The sequence below is a fragment of the Anopheles cruzii genome, chromosome 3 (genome assembly GCF_943734635.1).
Source record: "Anopheles cruzii chromosome 3, idAnoCruzAS_RS32_06, whole genome shotgun sequence".
NCBI lineage: Eukaryota > Metazoa > Arthropoda > Insecta > Diptera > Culicidae > Anopheles > Anopheles cruzii.
The window spans coordinates 1,833,793-1,858,681 of record NC_069145.1 but is presented as its reverse complement, the minus strand read 5'-3'; the positions used below and the strand labels follow the sequence as shown (position 1 = coordinate 1,858,681).

Here is a 24,889-nt window from a genome sequence, read left to right as displayed (position 1 = left end):
TGTTTTTAAAACCCATTCGTTTCTTTCTTCATCCCTGCTATTGTTTCAGGCTCTTGCTTTAGAAACCTATTCAACCATTTCTGGAGAACGTAAACTTATCAAAGATTAAAATATCGCCAATTACTTCGATAATGGCTTGGAATCGCTCTAAAACATCAGGAACGTTGCCCAAGAAGTTATGGGCGAGTGCTGTGGAAACACCAGACTGGTTCGACACTGACCGTCTACGGACTTCATGGCCCATCTACCTTAAGTACAGCCAGATCCTGGCCTATGCGGATGACATTGACATTATAGGTCGAGAACATCGGCAAGCATACGAGACTAATAGGTGACCGAACGTTCGAAGTGTTTCGAGCTTCACCTATCTAGGGTCAAAGGTTAGCAACAACAGTTACATAACTGAGAAGATTCGCGCTACGGTGCTAGCAACCAACAGCTCATTCTACAGTCCGAGGAAACTCGGAGGAGGAAGGATCTTTCAGGATATCTTTATAATCCGCATTAAATGGTTGTAATGAATGGTTGAGTGTGCGAGCAATTTTAGCGGCTAAGAAAACAGATGTAGATGACCTGAACTATATAATTCAGAATAAGATCATTGGAACAATGCATCAATTCAAATCCATTGTGTAGCAAATGAAGATGAAGCCACCAACTATCCAATTGAATTTCTCCGTATCTGGCTTACCACCGCACAATTGTTAATCTCTGATGCTTTCTGTAACAGTTTGTTTTTACGGGCGGGGTTGTTGGTCCCGCGCCAACCCCACCTGGCACGCCAGTATCGGGAATCGATCCCAGGCCAGCTGCGTGAAAGTGATGTGCGTTACCGACTGCTCTATCAGCGGAGGGTCTTAGTTTTTAGTCCAGTTTTTACTAGAATATTAATTTTATTGTATTGATTCAGCAAACATACAAAATTCAATCTTATACAAACTGAAACTTGAATGAACAGTGAAGCCTAATGATGTTCAACGTTCTTGTGAATTTTCGAATGTACTATCAAATTGACTTGTGATCTGAACGCTTTCTCACAGACTTTACACTGGTATGGCTTTTCGCCAGTGTGAGTGCGGATGTGATTCTTTAGATTAGATGAGTGTGCGAACATTGATGAACAATGAGGACACTGATGCTGTTGGTCCTTATTGTGAATTTTCGAGTGCATTGTCAGATGGCTTGATTGGCTAAAGGCTTTGTCACAGATTTTACACTGGTATGGCTTTTCGCCAGTGTGAGAGCGGATATGTCTCTTTAGAGTAGATAACTGTGCGAACCTTGATGAACAATAAGGACACTGGTGGTGTTGGTCCTTATTGTGAATTGTCAAATGTGTTGCCAGATTGCTTTGTGATCTGAACGCTTTGTCACAGACTTTACACTGGTATGGCTTTTCGCCAGTGTGAGTGCGGATGTGATTATTTAGATTAGTTAAGTATGCGAACATTGATGAACAATGAGGACACTGATACTGTTTATCCTTATTGTGCATTTTTGAATGTTGCGTTAGCTTGCATGATGTCCTGAACGCTTTGCCACAGACTTTACACTGGTACGGCTTTTCGCCGGTGTGAGTGCGGATGTGTACCTTCAGCCTGCTTAAAAAAGGATATGTTGCCGAACAATGAGGGCAGTGATGCTTGTGGTTTTTGGAATGGTTTTTGCTATGGGTGTTCTGGGTTCCGGGACTCAACACGTTTTGATTTGATTCTTCTGTTGAATCATTAGCACAGGTGTTGTCTGTCACGGTCACAGGATGCTCTTTCTGATCCTGACAGATCGATTCAACAAAATTTCTTTTGGGGTCATGATCCAGAACATCATTCGTTGTTTGCATCTGACGCTGCTCATCGACCTCTTCGTCCTCTAATTTGATTGCAATTGGATTTTCTTCTGCCTCGAATAAATCATCAGGTATGTGGCCACAACATTCATATGTCCTGTTCGCTTGATGAACAGTATAACACTTCTTGTGCAAATCCTTCGCTGCATCCGGTGGAGTAACTTCAGTTTTAATTGACAATTCCGTGCCATCCATTTGTTCGGCGGAGTGGTCAAGATGGTTTTTCAAACGCGATCCACACATCGTGCACAAATGCGACGGAATTCCAGGTTCGAACTTAATCTGTAAGAATATGTGTATCATAGACCAGAGTATGTGTATCATAGACCAGACATAGTTTTTTTTGCAAAACAACGTGCGAAATCTGTTGCTACAATTTGACTACCTGCAGACCGGTAAACTGTCCGGATTCGTCGCGCGTTAGAGCTTCCAAAGCATCACCAGTCGACATACACCGTCTACATATTTTTGCGCTTCTGGAAAATAAGTCGCTATTATACCTTTTAATCCTTGTTGAACACCGACTTACTCAACATCATCCTCTTTCTTAATCAATGCCGAAGACTCCATTTTCACTGCAATCGTTTATTTAAGCGATTTTGTAAAATCGTCCACTTTCCACTTGTTTATTAAACAAAGGTTCAATGGAATCTGCTTTTGACAATCAGTCGATTTTTGACAGCTTTACGGTTGTGAGTGAGCCGCCGGTATGAGAGAGCCGCCGCTGTGAGTGAGCCGCCATTTGGAGAGAGCCGCCACTTGGAGAGAGCCGCCACTCTTTTCAAACTAAAACATTCAGTTACAGGGTGTATCGAAGTTGTGTGAATTTAAATAATGATTTCGAAAATGTTAAATCATCATTTAGTACGACGATGAAAAACTACTTTATTCAATCAGAAACACGTGTAAATGATAGTATACTAGGTTGTTCATTAAGTTTTGTCGTTCGATACCATAAGGCGCTGCTACGACCCTTTTTTTGTTATATTGGTACACTCTTCATATGAACGTTTGTGAAGTTTCATTTAAATCGGTCACTAAATTTTGTTTACAAGCCATTTAGTATCGAAATGTCACAGTATTTGATACAGCTGTTATGACGTCATCATTTGATGAAAAACACTGTCCGCGCACGATTTTTTTTAGTTCTCAAAACAGATAGAAGTCGCTAACAGTCGCAACCGTCGCACCTAACAGTCGCATTTTGCAAACAGCTTTCAGGAACCCAAAACTTCAGTCTAAATATTGTTTATACTCCTCATTGAATTGGTTAGGCCTTGTAGTAAATTTCTTTCAGTGATTCGATGATTTTCCAATACGATATCCCGTATTTTTTCTACGATTTCGGGGGATGTGTCTGTTTTTTGACATTTTCAACGTAGATCGTCTTGAAGCCTCTTACGACCACTAAATGGCTTGTAATAAAAATTAAGTGAGCGAATGAAATGAAACACCACATACGTTCATATGAAGAGCGGGTTAGAGTTTTCTACTCCCGGTTAGTCGAAAACTCGAATTTAATACAACTCGTTTCAAAGATGCGTACAATAATAGTTTTATTTCTGTCTGTTCAGATCTTATATAATCTCTTATTCCTACCTAACTTATCTTCCGGTCTTTTTCTAGTCATATCTGGCTGAGTCATTCGAAGGTTGGATGTACGTAAATGGGTTTGCAGATCTGCTTGTTGTCTTGGTGTACTCCGGTGTACGGATGTTCTGCTGAATGTTGTAGCAAGTCCAGGCGTGTCGTTATCTGGTGTACCCGCTGATTGACCGTTGAGCTAGCGAGCGTTGCTAACTAGCGTTACAATATTAAACAAAAGTTAGGCTCGTAGCAGCGCCCTTTGTTATCGACCATACGAACTCATTGAACACACTAGTACATATAATATTCGCATTCCAAAATGATATGACTTTAAACAGTTATAAGTGAAGAATACACGAACTTAATGTTACTGTGTGATAAATAGCTGAATAGCTAAAACTTTTTGCTGATATTTGGAGTACGTGTGGAGGGACAATTGAGAAGCCAACAGCGATGCATTGTACGAACTAAGACCTTCTCTAGTGTAGCGGCGTATACGGCTTGCCAAGCCCCGGAGGGCTGGTCATGTCATGAGAACCCCTTCTCCTTCAGAAGATCCTTCTTGAGTCGTTCCTTTAAAGATTTCCCATTTTATTCAAAACCTAGTTTCTGAAGATAATTAATTTTATTGGTTTCTGTTTGTAAATTTTTGATAACTGCTATTTCATACATTTCACTTTTAATTTTTGTTATTCCACCGTACTCATTTATCCTTCTTACCCTTATTATGAATTTTCGAATGGTTTACTAGTGTGCTTGATAGCCCGAACGCTTTGTCACAGACTTTACACTGGTATGGTTTTTCGCCGGTATGAGTGCGGATATGACTCTTTAGACCAGATAACCGTGCGAACATTGATGAACAGTGAGGACACTGATGATGTTGGTCCTTATTGTGAATTTTCGAATGTGTTGCTAGTGTGCTTGATTCGCTGAACGCTTTGTCACAGACTTTACACTGGTATGGTTTTTCGCCGGTATGAGTGCGGATATGACTCTTTAGACCAGGTAACCGTGCGAACATTGATGAACAGTGAGGACACTGATGATGTTGGTCCTTATTGTGAATTTTCGAGTGTTTTGCCAGATTTCCTGATTGCCCAAAGGCTTTGTCACAGACTTTACACTTGTATGGCTTTTCGCTAGTGTGAATGCGGATGTGGATTTTCAATTTAGAAAACTGCGCGAACTTCGATGAACAATGAGGACACTGATGTTGTTGGTCCTTATTATGAATTTTCGAGTGTTTTGCCAAATTTCCTGATTGCCCAAAGGCTTTGTCACAGACTTTACACTTGTATGGCTTTTCGCCAGTGTGAATGCGGATATGTGTCTTAAGGTTAGATAACTGTACGAACCTTGAGGAACAGTGAGGACACCGATACTGTTGGTCCATATTGTGAATTTTCAAATGTTCTGCCAGATTGGCTGATTTCCCAAAGGCTTTGTCACAGACATTACACTTGTATGGCTTTTCGCCAGTGTGAGTGCGTATGTGAATGTTTAAGTTGTTTACAGCTGTATATGTTGCGGAACAATGAGGACAATGGTGCTTTTGTTTTTTCTGAGGGCTTTTGAGCTTATCCTGTTCCAAAACAACATTCGTTGTTTGCAGCTGATGCTGTTCATCGACCTCTTCGTCCTCTAATTTGATTGCAATTGGATTTTCTTCTGCCTCGAATAAATCATCAGGTATGTGGCCACAACATTCATATGTCCTGTTTGCTTGATGAACAATATAACACTTCTTGTGCAAATCCTTCGCTGCATCCGGTGAGGTCACTTCAGTTTTAATTGACAGTTCTGTGCCAATTGTTTGTTCGGAAGAATGATCAAGATGGTCTTGAGTGCTTTGTGATTCGTTATTCGCTTTGTTCTGCTGTTCGATAAAATCATTGTTTTCATTGCATTGAAACAGATCCATCTGTTTCGAACGCGCTTCGCACATCGTGCACAAATTCAATGGGACTCCAGGTAAAATATTAATCTGTAAAAATAAGAGTCTCATAGAACAGTCTTCTTTGTGGAACAGGCTGAATGTTTCAACAACATTCAAATGGTGTTTGTTTCAACAAATGTACTACCTGAGCACCGGTGCATTCGGAGAGCTTTTGAAGTTTATATTGTCCGGATTCGTCGTTCGCTAGAGCATCCAAAGCATCATCGTTCGACAGACACCATCGACATATTTTTGCCGTTCTAGAAGGTAATTCGCTATTACACCTTTTAATCCTTGTTGAACCCCGACTTACTCAACATCATCCTCTTTCTTAATCAATGCCGTAGACTCCATTTTCACTGCAATCATTTATTTAAGCGATTTTGTAAAATCGTTCACTTTCCACTTGTTTATTAAACAAAGCTTGGTTCTGGCTTTTGACAATCATTCGATCTTTGACAGCTTGCGCTTGTGAGAGAGCCGCCGCTGTGAAAGAGCCGCCGCTCTTTCCAATTTAAAAAGTCAGTTACACGGTGAATCAAGTTTGTGTGAGTTCAAATAATGATTTCGAATAATGATAAATCATTATCTAGTATGAGGACGAAAAATCACTTTATTCAATTAAAAATCAATCAAAAACTATGCTTGTTGTGTGTTTTGATCTGCAGTGCTTCAGATTGTTCAATGTTTCAAAAACACATTCACTTCTTAGCCCAAAAACCCATTCGTTTCTTTCTTCATTCTTGTTATTGTTTCAGGTTCTTGCTTTAGAAACCTATTCAAACATTTCCAGTGAACGTAAATTTATCAAGGAATAAAATATCGCCGTTTACTTCGATAATGTCTTGGAATCGCTGTAAAACATCAGGAACGTTGCCCAAGAAGTTATGGGCGAGTGCTGTGGAAACACCAGACTGGTTCGACACCGACCGTCTACGGACTTTATAGCCCATCTACCTTAAGTACAGCCAGATCCTGGCTTATGCGGATGACATTGACATTATAGGTCGAGAACCTTGGCAAGCATACGCGGGAGTGACAGGTGACCGAAAGTTCGAAGTCGTCCCGAGCTTCGACCTATCTAGGGTCAAAGTTTAATACCAACAGTTACTTAACTGGGACGATTCGCGTTAGGGTGCTAGCCGACAGGTTATGCTACAGACTGCAGAATCTGCTTTGCTCACATCTTGCAGCGAGACGCAGAAACTTTATAATCCCAGTACTCACATACGCATCCGAAACATGGATTCTATCTATCTAAAACTGACGAAACCCTCTTAGCTGAGTCCGAGAGGAAGATTATCAGAATGTTTACTGACCGGTATGTGTGAGGGACAATGGAGGAGCCGCTACAACAGCGAGCTGTACGCAATGTTCGACGGTCTCACTGTCGTGCAGCGTGTGCGTCTCGCCAGGCTCCGGTGGGCTGGTCATGTCATGAGAATGGCGGACGACGAACCAGCCCGTAAAGTCCTCTTAGGCCTTCCAGAAGGACAGAGAGGGCGTGGTAGGCCCCGTGTGAGATTGCGTCGACCGGTATACAGATGTGGTGGACGAAGGCCCTCGACCGCGAGCGGTGGAAAGGTTCCTTGAAGCAGGTAAAGACCGCTCGGCGGTTGTAGCCGAACCACCGAACTGACCGTTGCGTTGCGGTCCCCGAGCCGGTTGCTCGATTAAGAGGACATTAAACAATAAACGCGGACCCGGCATGATGCAAGATATATTTATTAGGTGCTGAGTGTTTATGACAATATATGCTAAAGGTTCCCACCACACAGCGCATGGTTAGATATATATTTCTGCGTTAAAGCGCTCCAGCTGCGACCGGTGCATGCGGCAGCTAGCGGAAGGGAGAGAGCTGAAGCTCGCACGAAGAAGTGTGTAATTTTCATAATGTTTCGATAATTTTGCGATTATTTGCGATTGACTAAGCAGCTTTGGGGCTCATGATTTCGACCCTTTTACTCCGGAGCTCCGGTGCCGCTGGAGCTGCTGGTGCCTGCGCCACTGCTGCTGCTACTCGAAGCCCCTCCTGGGGACGGCAACGCCTGAAGCAAGTCCTCCATCCACCCGTCCGGGTTGTCAATGTCCCCGAGCAAACCTAACAGAGGAGATAGGGGGTCAATGAAACGTACGGTGAAAGGCACAAGGCGCGGGGCCTTCTTACCGGCCACGTCACAAAACTCGCCAAAGGAGGCGCACGGTAGGTACTCCTCGGTGAACGTTTGCAGCGTGCTGTCGGCCGATTTGAGCAGCGTCTCGTCGTTCCGGCGGATGTAGTTGAACAGCGAGATCGGCCAGTCTTCCAGCTCCTTGGGCGGGGCGACCCCCCGGAAGCTGTCCCGGTACAGGAGCTCCGTGAGGGCCCAGAACATGAGGTACGGCTTGTAGACGGCGTACTCCTTGGGGCGTTTATCGGCCGGCGCCAAGAACTTGCACACCGAGTTCGGGCTGACGTGACGCGCGTGACCGATGGCGATCAGGCGGCGCAGGTGCGCCAGCTTGTAGCGGGCCCACAGTTCCGGTGTGTGCAGTGCCAGCGACATGGTGAGCAGATAAACCGGACCCTCGGCATCGTACGCGACCTCGAGCCAGCGCTCGGAGGGGCGCTGCTGAAGGTACGCGCTCAGAAACATCTCCTCGCGCGAGTAAGAACGTGACGAGAGCAGCGTGTACAGGCCGTAGAACAGCAGGTACGCCACCAGGTGCATGTTGGACTGGGGGCCCCCTCCGCCGGCGTCCTCGTGGAAGCTCTTCTCCTGGGCGAAGCGCCACAGCAGCAGCTTCAGATCGTGCATCGAGCTGCTGAACGTGATCTCGCACCGCTGCGTGCACTCCTGCATGTAGTTGTTGTGGCGCGCCATCGAGGACGAGAACGAGGACTCGCTCACGTCCGGACCCCACAGCGGCAGCAGCCCGTTGCAGCGCGTGTTGGCGTTCTGCAGCGAGGCGCTTTCCCATTCGTCGCGCGATCGCGCCAACCGGATCGCGTTCATGTGGCAATCGACGTGGACCACGTTGAAGTGCGTCACCGTCGTGTAGCCGACCGTTTTCTTCGTCGGCTTCATCTCGTACTCCTCCACGTTGGCGCGCTTGGTGAAGGTGTAGATGCCGAGCACCTTGTTCGGCTGGCAGGCGTAACCCTCGCGGCAGATGAAGCACGCCAGTCCCGTTTCCTCGCGCAGCTTCTCGATCTGCGACAGGATCGCGCCCTTGGCCGTCACCTGGCCCTTCTCGTTCGTGCGCATCCCCAGCGCGTCCAGTTGCTTCTCGCGCGTGGCCATCGCCAGCCGCTTCTTCTCGGCGCGCGTGAAATCGCGCACCTCCTGCACCCGTTTGGCCGTGGCCGGCTCGGTACAGAGCGCCTCCAGCAGGTTCTCGGCCAGCGACCCCACGTGCTCGTCACTCGACACCTGCTCCAGCCGGTGAATGATCGGGATGATGTCCTTGGCCACGGCCAGCTGCGTCGCCTCGTGCTTCGTGGCCAGTCCCGTCAGGGCGCGCAGGATGTACTTGAGTGAGGCGCGAGAAATGAACTCCTTCAGCTCGTCCGAATCCGTACGCAGCAGCGTCGGTTTCACGCAGGGCGCATGCGATCGGATGTACTCCAGGGCACGATCGACGATTCCGAGGCCCATGATGTAGTCCTTCAGTGTGCCACCGATCGAGTTGTGCTCGATGCCGGTCGTTAGCACGCAGAACAGCTCCATCTTGAACTCTTCCTCGGCCGTCCGCTCCGCGTCGAACCGATCGAAGTCGAACACGGCGCGAAAGTGTTCGCACAGCAGCGCCATCTTGATGTCGTTGCCGTACACGAGCGCGGCCAGCACGCGGATCAGGTGCCGCAGCACCGACGGGTTGTTGCGCACGTTGGCGCAGTGCGTACACGAGAGGAGCGCCTGCACGTACTCGGGCCCGCCGAAGGTGAGCGAAAACTGGAGGAACGAGTCGAGCGTGTCGGATGCGGCCTTCGACAGGCACGTCTCCATGATCTCCAGCAGCTGCTCCGTGACGGCCGACTGTTGGGCGTCGGCACCGTCGGCACTCTGGAGCAGACACAGCTGCAGAACCTTCAGCAGCGTGTTGATGGCACCCAGTTCCGGCTGGCACAGGACCTCCTGGCAGCGGCGCACCTTCACGCTCAACAGGAACAGCTTCAACAGCACCTGCAGCAACGTCCGCGACTTGGACACGTTCTGCAGGCTGCCGATACGGTCCAGCATCACCTTCAGCCCACCGCAGTCGGCCAGCACGTTCGCCATCCGGTACAGCTGCTCGTTGTCCACCGTCTCCTGGCTCTTGGCGTTCAGCGTCTCGATAAACTCCTCCGTGGCGTCACCCAGCAGACCGCGCATCCGGTACACGACGCGCATCGCGTCCCGCTCGCCACCCTCCTGCAGCCACACCTTCTTGTACACCTCCTTGACCGGCAGATCGAGGCTGATGATCTTGTTGTGCACCAGCAGCTCCATCCCGTTGTCGTCGTCCAGCAGCGCCACCAGCTCGCAGTCGATGCAGATCTTGTTCTTAACGTCGCGCATCAGCGGACCCAGCCCGGCCTCGTTCGACGGGTACGGGTTGCCCAGCATCCGGCCCTGCAGGTAGTCCTCCTGGTGCGGGTCCTTCTCGAGCGTCAGGAAGAACTCGCCCACGTCGTTCTCCTCCGGGTGGATGATCGAGCAGAGGCGCTCGAACATAAAGACCGGCGTTTTGACGTCACTCGTCGGCGTGCGCCGCACCGTGTCGATGCACACGGCCATAAACGCGGCCGTCTCCTCCTCCGTCCCCGTAGTCATTTCCTCCAGCATCTCCAGCAGCTTACCCTGCGCGTCGTCGATCAGCCGTGTCCGCTGCACGATCAACTTGCGCAGATCCAAATAACCCTGCAGCACCGGCCCCAGCAGCTTGCCCTTGTACGTCTTCCGGATCTGCGCATTGTCCAGGAACACGCCCATCAGCTCGACCAGCTGCCGAAGCGCATAGCCCTGGGCCAGATCCGTCGACAGGGTGGTCTCCTCCAGCCGGTGGATCTTTTCGATCTCCACCGTCACCAGCTGCACCAGCAGCTGCAGGACACCCTGGAGCGCCAGATACTGACGCGACGGGCACTCGTCCGCGATCAACCGGTACACGGTCAGGAACTCACCGCTCGCCTCACCACTTTCGCCGACGTACCGCAGGAATCCGGTCAGCAGATTAAGCATCTCGCGCTTACGCTCCGGCGTACGGCTCAGGGACGCGATCAGGGCACAGGCCATTGTCCGGCCGAGCCGCGAGTTGGTGTTGAACAGGATCGGCTGCAGCCAGCTGGCCGCCTGCAGTTCCAGCGGGACCGCCGGCGGCACTCCCTTCGCGAGCGCTCGCTGACGCCACCGTTTGGCGTACTTTTCACCGAGATATGCATTCCGCACGGCGCTGCGCCGTTGCTCGAGGGCCGACCGGAACCCACCGACCGGAGCGGCCTGCGGTGGTGGCGAAGAAGACGCCGCCTGGGTTGGCTTCCTGGGAGGCATCCGAGCTTTCCAGGCCGTAAACGTGTGGTTCGTGTCGCCCGCGATCCACTTCTCGTAGCTCAGCGTGAGGCCGTCCGTCGGCTGCACGGTGCACAGCTGCTGGACCGTCGTTTCCTTGGGTCGCGCCAACGGTGGACAGATCAGTGACTGGACGATGCGCAAACACGGATGGATGACGGCCGTGGCGGGGCCACGTGGATCGCGCGATGCCTGCAGAAATAGCTCGATCACCGTGCGCAGCTTCATCTCCCAGCAGCTGTCCTCCTGGCCGACCATCGACTCGAGGAGGGTCATCTCGTGGCGTACGGCCGCATCGAGCGACACCAGGGGCACGGTGCCGGAGAGGGCCATACGGACGCGATCTTGCAGGAGCCGGCAGAGGGCGCCGGTGGCGTCGGGTAGATCGCGCGTCAACAGACACAGCAACTGGCGCACCTCGTCCTGCAGCTGGGCCGTTCCGCGGCGCAAATTGTTCGTCGCCAGTTCCCGGACCAACCCCTGGGCGCACAGCCCGACCCGGCACGCCATATTGGAGGCCATCGCGCGCAACAGCGTCAGACACTGTTCGGTCGACGCCAGCGCACAGCCGTAGCACTTGTTCATGGCCACCGTCGGACGATCGGTGCCGCCGACTCCGACACCACCCTCCTGCTGCGCGTCCTGCTGACTGCGATCGTACGCCACCAGCTCCTTGCGGCAGGCCTGCACCTTCTGGATGATCTTGCTCAGCTCCTCGAACGTCGATTTCGACTCGACGCAGTACTTTTGGGCCAGCAGCTGGATCACGCGGTTCACCTGCGACGCCACCGTGCCGACGCCACTGCCGACGGATGACACTCCCGTGCCGCCGCCACCGATCAGTGACTCATCCAGCACACGATCGAGCTTGTGTTCCGACACCTTCTGCACGAGCAGCTCCAGGATCTGTTTGTTGTTCTGGAGCGCTTTGTACGATCGATCCGCCTTTTCGAGCGAGGCATGGATCGACTGGACCGTTTTGGCCCGATCTTCGGCCGACTCGATCGGATCGACGGCGCAGCACGCTCGCCCGTAGATGCTGTAATCGAACTTGGCGTACTTGCAGAACCCACACGAGTGGCACAGGAACGGATCCTTCTCGTCGTAGTTGATGGCCCGACACTTGTGGCACTGGAACACGTTCTCGCCGCAGTTCCCGCAGACGCCCGGATTGGCCGGGACCACGGCACTGCACCGCGGACACTGGAGGCTCTCGCTGGAGCCGCTCACCGTCTCGTAAAAGTCTGCGTACTCGATCATCAGATTGCAGGCCGTGATCGGGAGCGAAAAGTCGATCTTCACGTCCGTCTGGCCCGACTGGAGCGTCACCTTGCGCGCCTTGTGCCACATCGACGGCCGGTTCTTGAGCTCCACCACCGCCTGCACCGTGCGGTTGTTGTAGTAGATGTTGATCGTGCGCACCATCTTGGCCCGCTTCAGGTCCGTGATGCGCAGCACGATCTTCGAGATCGTGTGGCTCTGCACCAGCTTCACGATCGTGGTCGTCGTCGTAAACTTCGAGTCCACCTTCACGGTCGACAGCTTAATGTTGCCGAACGGCAACTCCGGGCTGTTGCACACCAGGCACGGCTCGGACTCGAGGTAGAAGCCCTCCAGTTCCAGCACGTGCGCCAGGGCACTGTAGATCGGAGCGTTCGGGTGGCGCGATAGTAGTTCGTTCTGCTGGCGCAGCACCGACACGGCCTGTGCCGTGTAGTCGGGCAACCGATCGGCCAGCGAACGGGTGTTGAGTGTCAGGAAGCCAAGCAGATCGACAAACTGAGCCGTTCGCTTCCCATACGCCGGCAGCAGTGGCCAGAGACCCCACAGACACTGGAGCAGCGATTCCTTGTGCAACTCGGCACTGTTCTCGTAGAACGCGTACACGAGCGCGTGCGCCTGCCAGCGGATCGCCGTGGAGTTCGTTTCCAGCAGGAAGCTGCGGATGAACTTACTCAGCACGTGGGGTGCAACCTGCGCGAAGATTTGGGCCACCAGCGCCACACATTGGGCCGGATCGAACTTGGACTCGGACGGCGCAACCATCGTGTCCGACTCCTCCGACTTGTCGCGATCTTTGCGATCCTTCACCACCACGACGGATGACTTCCCGGCCAGTGGATCTCCTGATTTGGAAGGAGCGGCCACGGCGACAACGGCGGCGGCGGGTGCCGTGTTGCAAATGGCCGATTGTAGCAGCTGCAAGATGATCGTCGAAACGCCTTCTTCCAGCTGGCAGCAGCTGATGTGGAGCAGCGCGGACAGTATGTCGGCGTTGCGGACACAGAACTTTTGCCAGTTCCCGGTGCGGATCGAAGCGATCTCCTGGCACGCGCGGAAGTGCTCCGTCAGCTCGACCAGCGCATCGTACCCGAGGATCGGTGTGGATGGCGATGGACTGTTGTTGTTGGCCGCCACCGCTGGACTCGTGCCTACTTCGCAGCACTTTTTGACCGCCTTCATGTGCGTATCGAGCGAGTGAAGATCGCGCAGCTGACGGTACTTTTCCTTGCTGCCGCAGATGTACAGCAGTAGCTTGCGGACCTGACGGCGCAAGACCGGCGACTGCATGTACATCATGTACTCGCAGAGCGTGGCCGTCATGTACTCACACAGCGAATGGTACCACTCGTGGGACGACGGGTGACCCGACGACAGCTTCAGGATCTGGTACGGCAACCGGACCGCCATCTCGGTCAGCACCTGGGCGTACATCTCGAACACGTCGCTTGATCCCTTCGGGAACGGGCGCGTAAAGAACGGCTGCATATCGGGCGCGATCCCGTACAGAGTGGGCTTTAGCAGAATGTTTGCAGCGGCAGCACCGGCCGCGGCACCACTCGAACTCCCTCCCGCGCCATTGGCCCCGGCAGCAGCTGCGGCCGCGGCCGCGTTTGCTGCTGCCGGCGAAGCGACGCCCTCGTCGACGGTGGCCGCCGTGGCCGAAGATTTCCAGTGCGGTAAAAACGATTCCATGATCATCAGACAGTACGGGATGGCGTTGTTCTTCATGAGCGCGTTTGCGGTCGCTTGCGCCACGAACGAAGCATTGTCCAGCATGGCCTGGTTAACGGAGGATCCCGTGGCCGTGGCGGCGGCAGCGGCGGCCGCCGCTGATGAGGATGACTTTGACTTCACTTTGCCCATCAGCACACCGATCAGGCGCAGGACGACCAGTTGGACCTCCGTTTTCGGGGTGCGGTGCGCCAGCTGGTAGATCTTGGTCGTTGGGATCTCGAGCCGATCGATCAGTGCCTGCAGAAGGCGGCCCAACACCTGCTGGTCCGCTTCCTGGGTGCCGTCCAGATCGGACGTCAGCATCAGGATGACCTGCATGAACGGGATGCACTGGGCGCCGGTCACACCGTCCAGGGACGAAAAGTTGTCCACCAGCTTGGCGAGGATCGAGTAGCGCAGCACGTGCAGTTTCGTGGCGTTTTCAGTGGCCGCATCGGACCCGGAAGCCGGCTCCGGTTCCGGCGGGGCGGTCGAAGTCGAAGGAGCAGCCGTAGAAGGACCAGGGGCGGCCACATTCGATGATGACGAGGTCGATGGTTGGGATGAGGTCCCGGCAAGCGGATCGACCACCGACGTGCGCGGTGGTGACGGATTCGGTTGCTCCTCGTACGTCGAGCTACGACCGGACGTTCCGCCGATGCTGTCCACTCCGCTGCAGCCACTCTCCGAGCCTCCGCTGCCACTTCCGGCGTGCTCACCGGCCGGCGATGTACGGAGCGTCGATCCTTCCGTGGCCACGTTCGACAGCTCGTCATCGTCCGACCCGCCGCCGGAACCGCCCGCGATGGCCGCCACCGGGCCGCCACTGTTGCGGTTGCGGTTGCCCTGGTACGCGGCGATGCTTTGCTGTAGCGTCGGCAGATCGACCTCGTTGTCCTGCAGACTGAGCGCGATCGCGATCTCCATGATCGTGTCGTCGTCCGTATCGGACGCTTCCAGCAGGTGCGGGAACCCGACGCCCAGCAGTGCCTCAAGCGAGGCCAGCGCCTGGTTTCCGGCTGTCGGTTCCAGACCGAGCGATTCGATAGCGTCCACCTCAACGGCGGCGGCCGCTCCGGCGCCAAAATCTTCCACCGCTGACGATCCGCTGCCCGATGGCCCGGCGACGGGTTCACGGGAAGACGATCCTCCTGCAGCCACCGAGGGTGCGGCCCCACTGGCACTGGCCGATGGGGTCGGTGTGGTGCAAACGGGCGGACTTTCGATCAACACCTTGCGGCGCTTGATCTTTGGCCGCAGCAATCGGATCATGGCCTGTTTCGCACTGTGGCTTATGATCGGGGCCGGATCGAGCAGTAGGCTCACGAAGAACTTGGTCATCCGCTCCACGAGCTCGGCGTCGGCCAGCGCAAACGCGTAAACGATCTCCACCAGCGAATAGATGACCGCCTCGACGTGGCACAGCCCTCGTTTGACGATCGCCACCGGTTCCTCGAAGGCGGGCGTGATGAGGTACAGTTCCTTCATGAGCACCATCAACCGCGGCAAGATGTGGAGCCGCTGCTCGGCACAGATCTTGGCCATCGCGTGTGGCCGCTGGATGGCGATGCTGCGCATCATCAGCACCGCCCGGTAGTACGCCTCCGGATCGACGTCCCCATTGTCGACCGTTTCGATCATCTGCCGTAGCTGCTCGTGGATGTAGTTCAGGATCTCGCGATCCTTGTACGCGTGGTACGCCACTTTGCTCGTGTGGCACGTCATCAGCACATTCCGGGCATCGTGCTGCAGCACGTTGACGGTCGGGTATAGGATCAGGGTGGTCGCAACATCGATCGCCGACTGACGGGCGGATTCTTCGGCGATCGGTCCACCGAGCAACGAGAGGCCACTCTCCAGCACGTGCAACATTCCGGACAGCATCCGATCGAGCGACGTCATGTAGAGGCCATCCCCGGAACCACCGCCGGTGCCGTCACTGGCGACGGCAATCGGCCCACCGCTGGTCGCCGGCCCGCCACCATTCGTGGCTGGTTCCCCGGTGGATGTTCCGGCCGTCGTCACAGCCGCCGCCGCGCCATTGTTTAGCCCTGTGCCACTGGACTGCGCATCTTCGGCCTCTTCCGGCCACCCGAACACATCCTTCGTCTTGCCGTAGATCTTGATACTGTCCAGGATGGTGATGTGCTCGGCGTCGGCCGACGGCCCCAGATGAATGCACAGCTTCTTGTCGCTCTGGAGGCTCTCTTCGCGCGTCAGCGGCAAATCGAACCAACGGGCCCGTGTGGCCACTGTTGGGACGGCCCGACCCAGGAGCGTGACCCTTTGCGGTGCCTTCGTCACATCCTGGGAACCGATTTGAATGCGAACTCCTGCAAAAAACAGAATTGTGGTTAGATCGCTCCCACCAAGATCATCGTGATCGTCGCCTTACCCGTAATGACCATGTTCTGATCGTTGTTCATCACATCGAGCGTGAATCCGTTCGCCTTGGTTGACGTCACGTACAGACCGGTCGAGTTCAGGCGGTGTTTCAGGTGCTGCGTGTTGTAGATCTGCAACAGATCGTTCCCACCGTACTCGACGTCGTTCATGAGCGTGCAGTGTTCGAAGAAATCGATCGGGAACACGGGTGCGGCCGGTACACCGGCCACCGGACCGGCTCCGGTCCGGCTTCCGGATGCAGCACCCGCAGCGGAACCGCCGGTGGCACTGCCACTGGCGGCCGTTGCAGCTGCCGGTGCTTTAGTAGCTTTGCGCGATCGCGATCGTGACGATTGCTTCGCGGACGACACCGAACCGCCGCCGGCAACGAGCTGTGCGTGCCCGGCGATCGGTTGCACCTCGGGCGAAAGCCAGTAGCCCGTGTTTTCGGGATGGGCCGCGTAAATTCGCAAGCTCCCATCCTCGCACAGCAGAATCAGGGTGGTCTTCTCGACGCCCGACACCGAGTGCCGAATGGCGACCATGTCCATGATCTTGGCCTTTGCATTCTGCGCCTTAATTTCCTGCGCCATGTAACCGTCCGGTTTGATCATGAAGATGACCGGATTGTTGAGGCTCTGCATCATCGCGCACACGAGGCCCGGATGGCCCGCGATCTCCGTCCACTGGCAGAGCGGCTGGGTGGTGGCCTTCGAGAACAGCTTCGAGCTCGGATTGCACACCAGCGCGATCACACACTTGGCGCCCTCGTTGACGTTCGTGAGCGGTGCCATAAAGTTGCGCCCGGCCGCGTAACTGAAGAACAGCAACTGCAGCACGTGCGAGTAGTAAATCGATACGCCACCGGCCAGAATCTGTCCATTGTCGTCGGAGATCAGTGGATGGTCCAGTTCGAGCGTACTGGTCACGTAGAATGGCCCGTGCTTGGCGAGACTTTCGTCGCTGAGCGGCTGCGTGTAGATGTAACCGAGCGAGGACATGATCAGCATGTAGTACGTACCGTCCGGATCGTACACGAACGTGCAGTCGCGTATCTTGCCGCTCGGCACCAGGAAGTAGTACTGCGGGCTGTAGCTGTCGTCGGCCAGGTCGTAGATCTTCACGAAGTCGGCCGTCACGAGCGCCAGCTTCGTTTGGGACGCGGGCAGCCAGATGGCGCGCTTGATGAAGTTGCCCGTCTCGAGCTGCGGCGTCAGCACGATGTGATCGTTCGCGGTGCCCGAGCTCGTGAACGTCAGTATGTGGCACTCCTTGAGCCCGCACACGGCCAGAAAGTCCTCGTTGGCCGGGTTCGAAGCAAGCGACAGCACCGTACACGGGACGGGTGCCGATGCGAGGCGCGTCAGCGTCAACTTCCGCTTGGCCGCATCGGCCTGCTTTAGGAGCGCCGACAGCTGCAGGATCGTAACCTTACCCTTCTCGTGCGAGATCGCCAACTGTTGGCGCTTGCCGTGGGGCGAAGCCAGACAACAGAGCGCAACCCGGCGTACCAGGTTCGTGGACAGGAGCTGCTTGATCGTTTGACCCTGTTCGCCCGAGTAGTTCATGCGCACGTTCTCAAACGCGCCCTCCTGTGAGCCAAGGGTCGCGATCATGATCTCGTCACTCAGCACGTACGACTTTTCCGGCTGGTGGAGGCGCTCGAGTGCGTTCCGCGCACGCCAGTGACACCCGACCGGTGAGTAGCGCGCACAGTGATCCTTGATCGTGGGCATCAGCGAGTTGAAGAACGCCAGAATGCACTGCACCACCGTTCGCCACTGGGCCGGATTGTTGAGTGCTTCACGCGACGACTCAATGATCTTGGCCAGATTCTGTTCCTTCTCGGCGAAGCTGGCACGACCCGGTTCGTGCGCCGGGCTCGAAGGACGCCTGAGCCGCCGCAGGGCACCGGTAGCGGTCAGCAGCACACTGTCCGCACTGTCGGTGGCCCGCGGTAACATCGCGGCGGCCGCTACCGATCCGGAGCCGAGGATCGAGTCATCGCCGTGAGCGCCGGAAGAGGTACTTCTCCGGCTGAGTGCCTGGCAGGAGCCGTCCTCCTTGGCGCCACAATCGCAGAAAAAGTTCCCGTATTTGGCGTAGCTGATGTCGTGGTTCTTGTGGCACACCCGGGCACACACCGAGCACACGCCGACCCCGTCCACCATCTTGCACGTGTGGCAGTAGTACCAGTGCTGGTTCATAAAGTCCTTCTGCGTGATCGAGAACGTGCACAGCTTGTTGCCGAGACTGTCCTCGTCCGAGTCTTCCAGCGTGCTGTCCTCCTCGTCGCCGCCACCGCCGCCGATGCCCCCCAGCTCGTCCAGCAGGTCGTCGGCGTCCAGGGGGGAGCCATCCTCGTCCCAGGCCAGCGGCCCCAGACTGCGCGTTCCCTTCGCGCCCAATCCCAGCAGCAGATCGTTCATGTAGATCAGTATTGCGGTCACGTTGTTAAACTGTATGGCCGCCTTCCAACCAGTGCCCTGTGCACCGGCACCGGATGTCTTGCCGGCCCCTTCCAACACCTGCGCACGGCACACGTCCAACCACTCGATGGCCGCCGCGAATAGGAGCGCATGACCGCGACCCTTGCCCGCATCCGCAAGCGTGATCATGACGAGCAGCAGATCGGAAAACACGATCGCCTCCTGGCTCGGGGCCAACAGCGTGTGGCCGATCTGGATCAGGGCCTGAAACAGTGCCTCCGACACGGACGCCGTGATGCGGTTCTCGGCCACAATGTACTTCACCAGCGACTGCAGCAACATTCCGTTGCGCTCGAGCGCCTCACCGGACGATGCATCGTCCGTCGGTGGCTTTTCTGCACCACCGCAGTCCACCACGGCACCACTGCTGGCCCCTTGCCAGCCACCGCCACCGCCACTGCCTCCCTTCGTCATGCACTCGTAATCGATGTCCATCGCATCCTGCTGCTGCTCGGGGGCGGCCCCTGCCGCCGGATCGGTGGCCGACGCACCTCCCGCCGCAGCCTCCGAGGTTCCTGCCGTGGTCGCTCCTCCTCCACCGGCTGCCAACTGATCCGTGATACCCGACACGGTCGCCATGTTAGTCGGTGTCGGAACGTTGCTCGAGTTGTTCGAAGCGTTCGCCGTTAGGCTGATGCCACCCGGTCCGAGCAGAATGTGGCTCAGCCAGCTCTTCAACCGCGACCCGTCCGTAACGGCCAGCTCGGCAATGCAGATACACAGTTCTTCCTCGTCGAACGGAGCGTCCAACTTTTCGGCCGCCTGAAACAGCTTCTCGAAGAACTGCAGCACGTGCGTGGAGTAAGCCTGCGAGATGCTCGTTCCGGTGAAGGACAGCAGAACCTGCACCAGATCGCCGTCCTTGGTTTCGTAGAAAAAGTCCCGCATTGCCCGCAAACCGTTCGGGGTGTCCAGGAGTGTCTCCCAGTAGCGCAGGACACTACACAGCACCGACTCGTCCACGTTGGTGGTGCGCCGCGTGGCGCACAGCTCCGTGTACTGGATCAGGAACTGGTAGCTGTGGCGCAGGACGTTCGAAAACGCGGCCAACTGGTACGCCTCGCTGTTACTGTCACCCCCCAGGAGCGACTCCAGGCAGCGGTTGATCGACTCGTGCAGGTACTCGGCCCGCAGATCGAACACCATCGGTATGAGCAGCCCTTTCAGCCGCTCGTCCAGCTTACCGTCGTCGTAGTTCGGCAGCATGTAGTACACCAGATCGATCGCCGACTTGAACGCGTGCTTCAGCGACAGCAAGATCGAGTACGACAGATGCTTCGAGGTTTCCGTTAGGTGCGCCTCCACGATCGTCAGCGTGTGCACCTCGACCGGGAACGAACCGCTGGTGAAGTTGTCCTCACCGGCACCAGAAAGACTCTTGCGCCACTCGACCGCGATCACGTCCTTATCGTGCCCAGTAATGCATCCGACCAGCTGCTGGGCCAGCTCCGGACAGAACGAATGCTTCGAGCCAGCGATCGCGATCAGTGGCTCCATCAGGCAGGCCGGTATCTGTCCGCTCAGATTCTGCGACATCGTTGCACTGGAAACAGAGAGGGTTAACAAGTGGTCATCGGAACTCCCCAGTGCGGTCTTACTATGTGGCTACGCGCAGTATCTCCAGCACGTCCAGCAGGGCGCCCATCAGCACCTTCGTCAGGTCGGCCCGGGACACTTCGGCCGCGATCGTTGCAGCAGGCGCGGAACCCTCGCCCAAAGACGATTGCGGGGACGATCCAATCGGATCGGATGCTGCCTGCGATGTGACCGACGAAGACGAGGCAGTGGCGGAGGACGAACTGCTGCTGCCACCGGCGGCGGCCGGTTTGCTGGTTTTCACGTTTACACCCTCCTTCTCGGCCCAGCAGATCGCGTACAGATGCGACACGAGACTGTCGAGGAGAATGATCTGCGAGAGGCGCGGCTGATCGGCGGAAAAGTGCTTCGCGAAGCTCTCCAGTCCGAGCACGGTCATCTTGAGGCTGTACTTGACGTCGGACACATGATCCGTCAGCCGGTTCCACATGGCTTCGGCCGACTGCGTGTACATGCCCTGTGAGCCGAAAGGGGGGAGGTGTAATTCTGGAAGGTAACTCTATGGGACTCGCGCTCCTTACCTGTTTGACCAAACTGTTGACGATCAGGTAGTGTGAATGGGTGATCGGATGGAGGCAGCGGATTGACCACAGCAACGAGTGCAGATTGGGCGTTCGCTCCTGCATCAACGCTTCGACGTGCTGCGTGGAAGGCGGCAGCCCAAGCAGCAACTTCCAGCACAGGCTGAAACAGTAGTGAACGGCGCACAGCGTCTGGAAGGGAATGCGCGCCAAGCACATGTCCGCAATGCCCAGGATGTCGATCAGTGCATCGATCAGCCACGGGTACTTGAGCTTGTCGGGCGTGCACAGGATAAAGTTCCACGCCAACCCGTCCAGCTTGAACTCCTGCTGGACCTTCGCGTCAACCGTGGTCAGCGAGTAGAACTTGGGCTTGACGCCCCCCACTACGAACTCGTTCGCCAGCTTCCGGTGCTTGTCCTCGATGTCCTTGCGGCAGAACGACATCAGCTTCGTCTTGTAGTTCACCAGATCGGCCAGCTTCTGTTCGCCGTCGAGCGAAAACACACTGAACAGGTTCCAGCGCACCTGCTCCAGCAGCACGTTCGGCGGATTGTACAGGTGCTTCATGAGGTACTCGAGAAACAGCAACAACCGGGACAGCAGCATGATCTGGTGATCGCGCAGCGGCTTCTCGGGCGTCACGCTTCGGCACACCTCCGAGCACCGGATCACGCCGCCCGCCGTCAGCAGGAGGATGGACTTTTTCTGCATCAGATTGAGCGAGTGGAACAGGAACAGCAGCAACTGTGCGTGCTCCACGTTAAGGTCCTCCACTTCCGACTCATTCGGAATGGCCGGCGTACTGCAAATACCCTCCACGAGCGTATTGACCAACCGGTGCCAAACCGACAGACAGGCCGCTTCCTTTTCCTGCGAGGGCTTCAGCAGAAGGATCTGCACCAGAACGGCCAGTGTGCGTGGGTACACCTGCAGTGGCCACACGTTCGAGTCCTGTGTCCACGGTGAAACGCCCAGGTGCAGCAGGAGCGCCGATTGGAGCGATTCGTTTAGGAGCGAGTTTGAGATCAGATTGTGCAGATACTTGCCGACCGAGCCGGAAAACTTGACCATCGCGTTCTGCCACTGCAGGCAGCCCGAGTTGTCCTGTTCGCCGCGCGTCGAATCGCGGTCCAGTTCGCGCAAGATGTTTGCCATCAGCACCATCTGCTGTTCGCTCAGGCCCGTCTTCACGTACCGGTTCAGGTACACGTGGTTCCCGCCCAGTGAGTTGTCGAAGAAGTTGAAGATCAGCGACGCCAGCTGGAGGTACTCGTGCGGTTCGTCCTTGGCCGGCACCAGATTGCTACCGTGGCGTCCCTTTTCGTCCTTGTTTTCCGCCTCCTGTGACTCGGTCATTTCTTCGTTGGCTTCCGGGGAGAGGGTTTCTTTGAACCAGAGGCCCAGATAGCTGTCACTGTCCTCTTCCTCCGGTTCGCTTTCCTCGGAGCACGAGAACGTATCGTTAAAGTACGTCGTCGAGTCACTGTAGCTCATCGGTTCGCCCTCGTTGGTGCTCTTGGTGTTGATCCGGCGAAGGGTGCACGCCTTCCGGTAGGACACGGTGGCCAGAAAGGTCAGCAGTTGCTGGAGCGTGGCACTGTTCAGTACGCGGACGACGCGCTGGATCGAGGTGTACTGGCCGAGGATGTCGAAGCCGGCCGACTCGATGCTGCTGTACTCTTCCTCGTCCGTGCGCGAATCAATCTTCAGATCGTCGATCAGCTCCGTCAGTAGCGTCAGGCTGTGCCGGGCGATGGCCGCGTTCAGTACGCCGAAGCCCTGCTGCACCTTGAACAGGTTCACGCGCAGCGCCGGCGAAGGTTGCGCCGCCGAGGCCGAGGCTACCTGTGGAACGTCGAGCGTTTTCAGTGGACTGCGACCCTTTAGGCTCTCTTCCGACGTTTTGGCCGTCACCGGGACGATCTGCTGCAAGCCGCTCGTGTTGCCCGACGCACCCATCGTGCCCTGGATGCCGGAAATGAGCAGCCACGCGCCGATGCACAGGTGGTTCTGGTAGATGTGCGTCCGAGTCGAAGACTTTAGGATGGCTCCGATTTTGGTGAAAATTTCCAGCCCCTTGTCCACGATGGCCCGCGCCGACTCCTCTTCCTCCTCGGCCTCCTTTTGGGACTGGGCGCTTCCGGCGCCGCCGGTAGCGGATTGCCCTTGCGTCTGCTGGAGCTGCCCAGAGGAGGCCGATTTTTGTGAACCAGCCGTTGCCATGGTGAGCACGCTTGCTGCGGTCGACGTCAGCACGCCGCAGTAGAGCGCCGAAATGCCGCACTGCGAGAGGAGCGTGATTTTTTTCGGCGTCAGCGGTTCGACCAGCGGCAGCGAGATGGCCAGCAGCAGGTTCGAGATGTCCGACTCCATGAACGTGAACATGGACTTTACCGAGCTGGCTTCGGTGCTCGTGACCGGCAGGTACAGCGGACGGCCGAGCAGGGTGCACTCTTCGTACTTGATCCGGTACTTGGCCAGCGTCGTGAGGGCGCTGGTGCACCAGTTCAGCAGCGAATTGCCCGCGTTGATCGTTTTCATGCAATGCAAATTGTGTTTGATGAACAGCTCCTGGAAAGCAAAGTTCGTTTAGTGCCAAAGTGTGCCATGATCCTAGTTCACTGCGCGTACGTACCGTGCAATCGATTTGCTCTTCGCTGAGGGCCGAAAACGTGAACACTCCGTTGCCCAACGGTGTCGTGAGCTGTTGTAGGATCACGGTGGACAGATCCGAACGCGAACGCTTCATCTCCACCTTCGGGCTGTCCTTGTCGGAGGTGCCGGAACCGGAGTTGCCACTGCTGCCACTTGAGCTCCCACTAACCGACGACGGTTTGTTGGTGGGGATTTCTGGATACTTTAAGTACTTCATACCGGACACCGAGATGATGGACGAAACCGCACCGCCACCACCACCACCCGTTGCCGGCTGTTGGTTCTCGTCGGTCTTTTTCCCTTCGCAAAGGATCTTCAGCGCCATCAGCAGAATGCTCGGTTTGCATGGTGCCGTCGAGTCCAGGTGTTGGATTACGTAACGGATCAGTACGGAGGAAGCTTCGGTGTACTGGGGAAGTTTCGTTTGGGACACTGTGTTTGGGTGAGAGGAAAATTAATGAAAATGCACCCCTACAACAACAACCACAATCGTAGCGTGACGTTGCGTTCAGCGAAAAATCGATATGGCCGACGGCAAGGGGGGCACTTACGCGATGTGACCTGGTTAGCGATATTTTCTGCTGCCAGCACGACAAAGTTGTCGAAAAACTGCTTGCTAGCCGGATCATGTTCGAGGATTTCATTTTCACTAGAACCGGGCAACGAAACGAGAAAAAACGAGGGTTAGTAAAGTTTTGCCTGATGCTGATTCACGATTGCGTCGCAGACTGCTGCGGTGAAAAAGAAAGATGGACACTCGTCCGTAGCGTAGGGGAATTTTCACTTCAAGTTTACACCGCACAGGGACCCCTGGGGCCGGATATAACACACTACGTACTTTTGGATGATGGCTTTGACCAAATTGGTCATATCATTTTTGCCTATACTTTCACTTGACGATGAAACAAATGGTTTTAAAATTGCAGCCCAATCGGTACCTCCCGAATGGGCAGCCATTTTGAACCATTATGACAAGCAGAGCCATCTTCGACTCTGATCTCCCGACCAAGTTAGCAAGTGAAGGGGAAAACTACCTCCAACGTTGACAGCGATGTCACCCGGGAGCTCGTGGAGCTACGTCAGCGGGTTGAGGAGTTGGAATTTGTTGCCACCAAAACTGGGTTGCCAGCGGAACTTTGGATCAAACCGAGGTTATCTAAAAATGCATTTTCAATTCCAAAATTAGAAGCACATTATCAAATTATGCCGCAAATAGCCTGTTGCTGTTAAATGATTGTTCAGCGTACCCGTCCTACTCTTTCTACTGCACTCTGTGACCTCCTGCGAATGGTTCCATTTTGAGGAACATCGAAAACGGGTTCGATTGGTCTCACTGGTGG

The 24,889-nt window shown here is 55.3% G+C and overlaps 2 protein-coding genes and 1 long non-coding RNA gene across 3 annotated transcripts; all 3 read right to left on the bottom strand.

The window, feature by feature from the left end:
- Positions 1-233: 233 nt before the first annotated feature.
- On the bottom strand, positions 234-1,484 carry LOC128274640 (protein krueppel-like). The gene is made up of 2 exons (XM_053012898.1): positions 1,066-1,484; positions 234-271 (listed from the first exon to the last, which is right to left on the bottom strand). The coding sequence occupies exons 1-2, from the start codon at positions 1,448-1,450 to the stop codon at positions 234-236; spliced, it is 423 nt and encodes a 140-aa protein (XP_052868858.1). The 5' UTR covers positions 1,451-1,484.
- Positions 1,485-2,028: 544 nt separating this feature from the next.
- On the bottom strand, positions 2,029-2,418 carry LOC128274706 (uncharacterized). Its single transcript, XR_008269315.1, has 3 exons — positions 2,376-2,418; positions 2,232-2,322; positions 2,029-2,128 (listed from the first exon to the last, which is right to left on the bottom strand). It is a non-coding gene; the product is annotated as an uncharacterized LOC128274706 (long non-coding RNA).
- Positions 2,419-7,090: 4,672 nt separating this feature from the next.
- LOC128274953 (protein purity of essence) lies at positions 7,091-24,506 on the bottom strand. Its single transcript, XM_053013307.1, has 8 exons — positions 24,388-24,506; positions 24,101-24,198; positions 23,530-23,981; positions 20,892-23,465; positions 20,373-20,827; positions 16,296-20,317; positions 7,540-16,233; positions 7,091-7,473 (listed from the first exon to the last, which is right to left on the bottom strand). Exons 1-8 carry the CDS (start codon positions 24,504-24,506, stop codon positions 7,334-7,336), a joined length of 16,554 nt encoding a protein of 5,517 aa, XP_052869267.1. The 3' UTR covers positions 7,091-7,333.
- Positions 24,507-24,889: the final 383 nt, after the last annotated feature.

Bases quoted from the DNA above. Each gene is read 5' to 3' on its own strand.
- LOC128274640 (XM_053012898.1), bottom strand. From the start codon at position 1,450: ATGTTCGCATACTTAACTAATCTAAATAATCACATCCGCACTCACACT. The intron at 272-1,065 runs GCGAAAAGCCAT...TCATCCGCATAG, and splicing joins TCACATCCGCACTCACACTG to GCCAGGATCTGGCTGTACTT.
- LOC128274953 (XM_053013307.1), bottom strand. From the start codon at position 24,506: ATGGCTGCCCATTCGGGAGGTACCGATTGGGCTGCAATTTTAAAACCA. The intron at 24,199-24,387 runs GTACGTAGTGTG...GCCCGGTTCTAG, and splicing joins GTCAAAGCCATCATCCAAAA to TGAAAATGAAATCCTCGAAC. The intron at 20,828-20,891 runs GTAAGGAGCGCG...TTCGGCTCACAG, and splicing joins TCAACAGTTTGGTCAAACAG to GGCATGTACACGCAGTCGGC.